This window comes from Nipponia nippon, unplaced genomic scaffold (assembly GCF_047370975.1).
Source record: "Nipponia nippon isolate SJK-2023a ecotype South Korea unplaced genomic scaffold, ASM4737097v1 scaffold_9, whole genome shotgun sequence".
NCBI lineage: Eukaryota > Metazoa > Chordata > Aves > Pelecaniformes > Threskiornithidae > Nipponia > Nipponia nippon.
Window position 1 is genome coordinate 47,752,164 of NW_028262413.1, and position 9,100 is coordinate 47,761,263.

The following is a 9,100-nucleotide window of genomic DNA, read 5'->3' on the forward strand; positions in this document are numbered from 1 at the left end:
ACGGGCGGCCCGGCACGGCTCGGCGAGCCGGCACAAAGGGAAGGGACGCGGCACCCCCCGGGGGCCCCGGGGCGGGGAGGGGGGTCCCTGTGCCCCCCCCACCCCCCCGGGACGCCCTTGCCCCGGGCTGCCGCGGCCGGCGGGGGATGCGGCGGGGCTCCGTGCCGGCGGCCGCGGAGCGGGGGATGCGCTACGGCTCCGCCAGACCTCCCGGCCCGGCCTGCCCTGCCCTGCCCTGCCCTGCCCTGCCCTGCCCGCGGCCGGGGGGCGACCTGCGGCAGCGCCCGGGGGGCTCCGGGCCGGGGCCGGCGGCGGCGAGCGGGGCCCGGGCGGGCGGCGGAGCGGGGCCCCGGGAGCGGCGGGCCGGGCGGCGGCGGGGCCCCGGCAGCGCTTCTAACCCGCGGCTTTCCCCGATTTTGTTTTGCAGGGGCGTTTTGGGGGGGAATGGAGGCGATCGCCAGTCAGATGGGAAATGGGAGAGATGCAAGCTCCTCCCCAAATTCAAAGCAAGAGCTGCAGCCGTACCAGGGCTCCAATACCCTCAAGCCCAACCAAGTGGGTGAGACCTCTCTGTACGGCGTGCCCATCGTGTCCCTGGTCATCGACGGGCAGGAGCGGCTGTGCCTGGCGCAGATCTCCAACACGCTGCTCAAGAACTACAGCTACAATGAGATCCACAACCGGCGGGTGGCCCTGGGCATCACCTGCGTGCAGTGCACGCCGGTGCAGCTGGAGATCCTGCGGCGGGCCGGGGCCATGCCCATCTCCTCCCGCCGCTGCGGCATGATCACCAAGCGGGAGGCGGAGCGGCTCTGCAAGTCCTTCCTGGGCGAGCACAAGCCGCCCAAGCTGCCCGAGAACTTCGCCTTCGACGTGGTGCACGAGTGCGCCTGGGGCTCCCGGGGCAGCTTCATCCCCGCCCGCTACAACAGCTCCCGCGCCAAGTGCATCAAGTGCAGCTACTGCAGCATGTACTTCTCCCCCAACAAGTTCATCTTCCACTCCCACCGCACTCCGGACTCCAAGTACACCCAGCCCGACGCCGCCAACTTCAACTCCTGGCGCCGCCACCTCAAGCTCAGCGACAAGACGGCCACCGAGGAGCTGTCCCACGCCTGGGAGGATGTCAAGGCCATGTTCAACGGCGGCACCCGCAAGCGGACCTTCTCCCTGCAAGGGGCGGCCGCCGGCGGGCCCGCCGCCGGCTCCCCGGCCGCCAAGGCCGCCCTGCACCCGCCGCCGCCCGCCGGCCCCGAGCTGGCCCCGGCGCACAAGAGCCTGCGCTGCAGCGGGCAGGAGCCGGCGGGCGAGCGCGGGGCGCTGGGGCTGCCGGCGGGGCACGGCGGGGCGGCGGGGGCGCACGGCGGGGCGGGCGCGGTGCGCAGCTACCCGGTGATCCCGGTGCCCAGCAAGGGCTTCGGGATGCTGCAGAAGCTGCCGCCGCCGCTCTTCCCCCACCCCTACGGCTTCCCCGCCGCCGCTTTCGGACTCTGCCCCAAGAAGCAGGAGGACGCGCTGGGCGGCGCGGGGGGCGGCGAGGCGGGCAAGGGGGGCGCCCTGCCCCCCGGCATGTTCTGGGGACCCCCGCACCCCCACCCGCACCAGCCGGCCCAGCCGCCCCACCAGCCCGGCGCCGCCAAGGACACCGGCGTCTACCCCTCCTTCCCCGTCTTCTGGCCGGCCGCCGGCAGCCTGCCCGTGCCGCCCTACCCGGCGCAGAGCCAGGCCAAGGCGGCGGCCACGGCCGTGGTGGTGGCGGCGGCGGCGGCGGCGGCGGCGGCGGCGGCCGAACCGCCGGCTCTGTCGGGCCGGCACGGCGAGCTGGAGGGCTCGGAGCCGTCGGGCAGCGGCAGGAGCAGCGCTACCCCCCAGGAGGGCGCCGGGGCGGAGGGGGAGCGCTGTCCCAGCGCCTTGTCGCGGGCGGCGGGCGAGGAGGAGCGCTCCGGGGACGAGGCGCTGCTCCCCCCGCTGCCCCTGCCCAGGAAGGGCAGCTACCTCTCCGCCTTCCGCCCGGTGGTGAAGGACGCCGAGAGCATCGCCAAGCTCTACGGCACCCGGGAGGCGTACGGCGGGGCGGCCCCCCGCGGCCCCGGCTACCTCTCCCCGGACTTCCTCAGCGAGGGCAGCTCCAGCTACCGCTCGCTCTCCCCCGGGGGGGACACGGCCGAGGAGCCCGAGGTGGACGTGGAGTCCAACCGCTTCCCGGAGGACGAGGAGGAGGACGGCGCCGCCGCCGCCCCCGCCGAGGGCCGGGAGCCGCCGCCGCCCCGGCTGCTGGCCGGTACCGAGGAGCCGCCGCCGCCCGCCGGGGCCGACGGGCCCGAGGAGAAGGCGGGCGAGCCGGCGGCGGAGGAGGGCGGGCAGCCCCCCGACGGCAGCCCCGAGCGGAGCAGCAGCAGGGGCGCCTACGAGGTGCGGGGCCGGGGGGGGGGGCTCTGCCCTTGGGGGGCCCCCGCCGCCGCCCTGACTCCCTCTTTTGTAGGTGTACGCGCCGGACAGGGGGGAGCACCTGCAGCCGCTGAAGACCGCCGCCTCCCTGGGAGCCCCGGCCGCGTACCTCTGCACCCCGGAGGCGAAGGGTAAAGCGGGCCGGGGGGACCGGGGGCCGGGGCGCCGCTGCGCGCCGAGGGCGCGGCCCCGGGGGCAGCCCCCGCCGGCGGCTCGGGCCCGGGGGGCCAAGCGGGCCGCCGCTTTCGTTTGGGGGGATTTCGGGAGGGGAAAAAAAAGGCGAGTTGCAAACGGTTTCCGAGCGCGGGGGGTGCCGCCGTGGGACGGGGCCGGGCCGGCGGGGCCGCACACGGCACGGCGGGGCAGAGCTCCGGCCGGCAAGCTACTTTCCAACAGCAAAGCGATTAGGATGTCCGCTAAGAAGGTTTTAACGAGGGCTTTGTCCGTAATTATGTAATTAAGGATATATCAGGACCATACTTTCATTGCTTATGGTTGAAAATCGGTTTATTAACTTTAAGAGCAAGATAAAGAAGACAATCACTCCGCGGCAGAGGATTTAGAGACCAGAAAATCCTATCAGGACCAAAGGAATGTCTCGCATCCCAGCCCTGTAAATACCGACAGAGGTAAGCGCCGGTCCGCGCTCCGCCGCGGCCCCTCCGCGGGAAGATGCGCGGCCCCTCCGCGGGAAGATGCGCGGTTCGCGGAGCCCCCCGCGGCGGGGCTGACGGCCCTCTGCCCCCCCAGGAGAGGACGGCCTCGGCATGGATGTCGCCGGCTCGCAGCTGGTGGAAAAGGACATCGAAAATTTGGCCCGAGGTGAGGCGGGGCCGCGTCCCGCGGCGGGGCCGGGGGCTGCGGGGGCCGGGGTTCGGGGGGGGCCGGCGGGACCCCCCGGCCTCTCCCCGCCGCTCGAGGTATTTGTGTTTTCTGCAGGAGTGATTAACTCCTGTGATTAATGTAACGTAATGCGATTAGCGCCGCGCTGAGCCGCCTCCAGATGGAAAAGTGCGGGCTCCCCTCAACCCCGCCATGTATTTTTAAACAGACGAGTTGCAAAAACTGGTCCTGGAGCAAATGGAACTGAGGAAAAAGCTGGAGAGGGACTTCCAGAGCCTGAAAGGTACCGGCCATCCCCCCCTGCCCCGGCCGGGGAGCGGGCCCCGCTCCGCGGTGCGGTGCTGACACCCCCCCCCACCCCCCCCCCCAGATAACTTCCAGGACCAGATGAAGCGGGAGCTGGCGTACCGGGAGGAGATGGTGCAGCAGCTGCAGATCGTCCGAGGTAGGGCCCGGCCGCCCATCCCGCAATTATTACGTTTATTTTGTTATCTCCTTTTTGTCTCTCTCTTTTTTTTTTTCTTTTTTTTATTTATTATTTTTTTTAATCGACATCCTCTGGTGCGCCCCGCTTCGCCTGGGGATTTCGAGCCGCCCCCGCAAACGCCTGCGAGGCATCATTACACGGCAGCGAATCAACCTTCCCCCTCGCAGCGATTTCCACCCGGGCTAAATTAAAAACCGAAGCTTAAAATTCCCTGGGAAGCCGTGCCCGCCCTTGCGCCCGTCCCGCTCCGCGCCCCCCCGGCCCCCGCCCCCCCCGGCCCGGCCCAGCGCCCCCCCGACGGGGCGGCCGCGCTGTGATGCTCTCCCCATCCCAGATACGCTCTGCAACGAGCTGGACCAGGAGAGGAAAGCGCGCTACGCCATCCAGCAGAAGTTAAAAGGTACCGGGGCAGGATGGAGGGGGGGGTACAGATGTCTAAAGGGGGGTCGGCACCCCCCGACCCGGCCCGGGGAGCCGGGGCTGACGGCTCCGTCGCTTTGCAGAAGCCCACGACGCGCTGCATCACTTCTCCTGCAAAATGCTGACCCCGCGGCACTGCACGGGGAACTGCTCCTTCAAACCGCCGCTGCTGCCCCAGTGAGCCCCCCCGGCCCCCCCCCTTCCCCCGAAGCCATGCGGGCAGAGCCCACACAAGCCATTTCCACGAAACACTTGTACATAGAGGACCCGGAGCCCGGCTTTCCTCGGACTGGCAATAGGGCGGGGAGCGGCCCCGGGCCGGCCGGGGGCCCCCCCTGCGCCCCCCGGGGCCCCCCGCTCCGCCTCCCCCCCCTCCCTGTGTGTCCGCTTCTTCATCCCTTGTCCAGACTGGAAACAAAAGTGGCTATGTGCAATGGATATAAATGTACTGTGATTCTCTTGGTACAGTATTTGTTGGATTTTTATTTATTTTATGATGTATATTTATTTCCCCCCCCCCCCCGGGCCCCCTCCTCCCTCACCACCCCCTTGTAAATTTATGGATGTAACAGCACTTTAACGGGCGGTCCGCGACTCCGGAGGCAGAACAACCCTCGCCCGCTCTGGGGAGAGACCCCTCTGTACGTGATTTTGGTTCTTTAATAAAAACCGACTTTAAGAAAGCCGCCTGGTCCGTGGGACTGTCCCGGGGGGCCGGGCTCGTGTCCCCCCCCCCCCCCCCCGGGGCTCTGCGATGCCCCCCCGGGCCGGGGCGACGCCGGGGGCTGCAGCCGGGGGAGGGGGGGGGGGGGCGCCCGCCCCCCTGCGAAGTTCCCCTCTCCCCCTCCTCCTCCTCGCCGCAGCCGGGAGCTCATTAATGCCCATTTATATGCTCGTTTCACACATGAAAGTATTACATTAATGAGCTCTGAGAGCGGGTGTGGAGGTGCTCGCACACCTATTAGCCCTAAATACCTGTTTGCGGCCCAGGATTAACCTAGCACGACATCTCGGCGGGGGCAGGGGTGGGGGGGGATGCACCTTGCACCGGGGTCCTTGGGGCGCTCCGGGCTGCGGGGGGGCTGCATCTTGCACCAGGGTCCCGCAGCAACACCGGGGCTGCGGGGGCCGGCACCGGGGGGGGGATGCTCCTTGCACCGAGGCTGGGGGGAGCGGGAGCATCCCGGGACCGGGGAGGGGGGGAGGCACCTTGCACCGAGGCTGCGGGGAGCGGGAGCATCCCGGGACCGGGGAGGGGGGGAGGCACCTTGCACCGAGGCTGGGGGGACCGGGAGCATCCCGGGGGCCGGCACCGGGGAGGGGGGGAGGCACTCGGGGGCCGCGCGTTGCCCGCCCCGGCGCTGCCCGCGGGGTCGCTGCGGTGTGAGCCGCCCCCGGCAGCTCCGCAGCCCCGATCTGTTGTAATTAGTTTCTGGGCCGCTCATTAAGCGGAGCAGCGGCGGTTCCGCGGCCTGGGCCGCCACCGCGTGGGCGCAGCCGGCGGTGCAGCCCCCCCCCCCCGCCCCGCCCGGCGGCCGGGCCCGATCCCGGTTGCTTTGCAAAAGGCCGGCTCCTCTTGCACGGCCGCATCCTGCCAGCACAGCGGGGCCCGGGTCTGCCCAGCACCCCCCCTCGCCCACGGGCAGCCCTGCTCCCAGCTGGGGTCAGGCCGGGGGTCTCCAGAAGTGTCCCCCAGCCTAAATCCCCCCGCGAGTCTCATAAAGCACTGTGACTTTTATTAAGCGTTATCCCCCTCAGCAGTTCAGCACGGCTCTTCCCCTTGGCAGCCAGTGCCTGACACTGGGATCAGCTGTGCCGGAGCGGGAGCAGCATCCCCCATCACCTGTGAGTGAGGAAGATCATTTGAGCCAGAGCTGGGGCAGGTGGGCACGCCTGGCTGGGCTGATGCTTACAAAACCCTTGAGGTGGAAGGGCAGCTGGCTTTCTTGGGCTCTCCTCATTTCTCAGAGCACCAGGCACAGGTTTTGTGGCCTGTTTGGGGACAGACATCCTCCTGCACCGGGTGAGCTGCAGAAGGGGTCTGCAATATGTGACCCGGAGCGGCAGCAGCGGGGCTGGGGTTGCTGGTGGCATCTCTTGCGCAGGTAAGCCTCCGGGAAGGGGGATCATCTTGCTGGGACATGGAAGGGATGTGTAGACCACGGAGATGACAGCAAAAGGGTGAGAATAAAAAAGGTGGAGTCAAGCTTTGCAAGCTGAGAGGCGGGTGGCTTGAGGGAATGAAGTAGTTGGGCCTCTTTGGAGCTTTTAGGGGGGCAGCTGAGCCCCTTTCCTTGCGTGTTCTTCTGTGCCTCTCTGGCTGGGTCGCCGCTGGCACCTCGTGGGCTGGCGGCGGCCCAGGGCGACCCTGCGGAGAAGCACGGAGGAGCTCGGCCTGGGCGCCTGGCCCTGGCTGCCGGCACCCGGGGAAGCATGCCGTGTTGCTGGCACTGCCGCACCTCGGCAGGGCTCTTGCTCCTGACCCCAGCCCCTGGTCAGGACCCACAGCCGGGCTCCGGTGCGCGGCACGTTCCCAGCTCCCGCTTTCCTCCTGCCAGGCTGCCGGAGCCGTGCTCTCCCCGGCAGCTCTCCGGCCCGCGAGCTCGCCTGGCCGCTGCTGCGCTCACCTGCCCGGCCGCACCGTGCGTGGCAGCGGCGCTTACCGACGCGAGTGCAAAAATGAGCTATTATGTTGTATTAATATTTTCACACTACTTAGCTCTCATTAAAATGTACTTTGCTGAATTTAATATGCGACTTCAAATGACACAACGTATTAAGTGCTTAATATACTAGAAATTATGAAACTATTATAGTCTAAGTAATATGAAATAATTAGAGTGAATTAAACTTCACCAGCAGAATGAGGGAAAGGCTTCAAATTTTTTCTTCTTTTTTTTTTTTTCAGTCTTAAAATAGTTGAATGCAGTAATAGCCCCTGAAAATAAACAACCAGAGTTAGGATTTTTAAATAATTAAAGCAGGAAAAAGCCTGGAGTGTCTGTATTTGAGCCTGTGATGAATTCTGAATTGGGGGAAGCAGAAGGTCTGTTTGCTGTAGCTGATGGAGTTGTTCTTTCAGGCCAGTGGCAGAGCAGCTCCAAGGAGCTGCTCACCAGACCTCCAGCCTTGCCAAGGCTTCTCCCCATATGCTATTTCCCTCTTGTACACAAAGCTGTTTATTTGGAGGCAAGCAGACGTGATGGCTCCCAGTGACGGAGCCGTGCCTGCTCCGGGTTTCGCTGCTGTGCCTCCTTGGAGCTGAAAGTCCCCTTTGCAGAGCAGCTCCCCTCTTAACGGGGGTGCGAACGCCACAGACCCCTGCCTGAAAATCGCAGCGACTGGACAGAGCCTGGCTTCTCGCTTTGGGAAGTGCTTCGAGCCATCGCGCTGAAGTCGGGGTTGAATTGCAGGTGCTTTTCTCACAGGGAGGGGATGGCCCTGGAGCGTGGGTGGGCGTGGGGTGGTAGATGCTCTCCGGTGGGTCTGCGGCAGCCATGCAGAGCACCCGACCCATCAGCTGCCGGGTTTAGGCAGGGTATTTGCGCTGCGGTGTGGATGCATGGGACCGCACCGCTGCGGCACGCACCGGGCACCAAGCATGGCGGGGACCCGCTCGGTCAGGGTCTCACAGGCCCCAAACCTCCACCGTCGGCCCTGCGTGGAGCAGGGTCAGCTCGGATGCGGGTTGTCTCTGCAGCAGCAGCGTGGCCGGATCCAGAGGACGCCAGGAGATGGCGTTCCCACCGCCGCTCTGCGCAGCGCTCCTCGCTGGAGTTTGTCTGGTTTTGAACTGAGGTTCTATGCAACTTCCATGGAAACTACTAAAATTACCCCTTGGGAAAGCAAGTCTGAGCCTGGGGAGGGGGGGACGGCGCAGGGGGAGCAGCCCGGCTGGGCAGAGCTGGGCCATCGCTTCCACGCCAGATGGACGTGCAGCCGTGAAGCTGCCACGTCCCTCCTCAAGCAGCAGCTTTGGGGGAAGGAGGAGAAAGCGGGCACTTACTGTCTCCACTTTTAGGGCTTTAGGGTGGTGGGCGTTGCTGCTACAATGTGGGATGGTGGCCGTCAGTGAGTAAAAAAGTGGTTGCACGATATTCTGCTGGAGGACTTGAGGGGGAGAAAAGGAGCAACGGGTGGGTGTCAGGCCGGCCCGGGCAGTGCTGGGGTGCTCGGGCAGCGCGGTGCCACAGGTGGGGGGCAGTCCCGAGAGGCTCGCGTGTCCCTCGCAGGTTTGCTGGCCCCCACAACCCAGGGGAGAGGGGAAAAGCAGCTTTCCCATGAAATCCTGGTGTCGGGAGAAACCGAGGCTGAACTGGCGGTCCCAGAGCTGATTCTGGGGACTAGACCAGCGGTACGGTTACAGGTAACCTAAGATGCTCTGTCCCGAAGTGAGGACAGGCTCTTCTCTAGTAAAGGCGTAAGGCTGTCACCAGATTTGTAGAACGGTATCAGAGAAATAGTGCTGTATTCAGGTGCACACCAGGAAGGCTAACACTCGAGTTAAAAGCGAGGAAAATGGTTCTTAGTTTGGCTCCTGGAGGATTATTCAGGTTCCACCAACTGTATCATCAAAAGACACATTTGCTTGGAAAGTCTAATCATTAAGTACAAAGAACTTGCCAGCAAGCATCTAAAAAAGTGTTAACTTTTTTTATATGTCCCTTTGATTTCCAGGGACTATTTGCCATTGGTGACAGGGAGGAAAAATAATCGCCTGATCCATCTTTTTTGAAAACGAGTTGTCTAGTCTTGGCCTAGCACGGCATGCTTTATGGCAGATGTGTTTGTAAGATGCATCTGACTTTGAGCGTGCTCTTCCAGTGCTGTTTTAGCGCTATGGTACGTTCTTATCTCGGCCTGCGGGCTGGTGAGTACTGTGCAGAGACGCAGGGAAAACGC

General features: G+C 65.3%; 1 protein-coding gene across 1 annotated transcript; it reads left to right on the forward strand.

Moving 5' to 3' along the window:
- The first annotated feature begins 444 nt into the window (after positions 1–444).
- Positions 445–4,379, forward strand: SKOR1 (SKI family transcriptional corepressor 1). Its single transcript, XM_087744429.1, has 8 exons — positions 445–2,412; positions 2,483–2,579; positions 2,970–3,077; positions 3,199–3,270; positions 3,500–3,574; positions 3,662–3,736; positions 4,113–4,178; positions 4,282–4,379. The coding sequence occupies exons 1-8, from the start codon at positions 445–447 to the stop codon at positions 4,377–4,379; spliced, it is 2,559 nt and encodes an 852-aa protein (XP_087600555.1).
- The last annotated feature ends 4,721 nt before the right edge of the window (positions 4,380–9,100 follow it).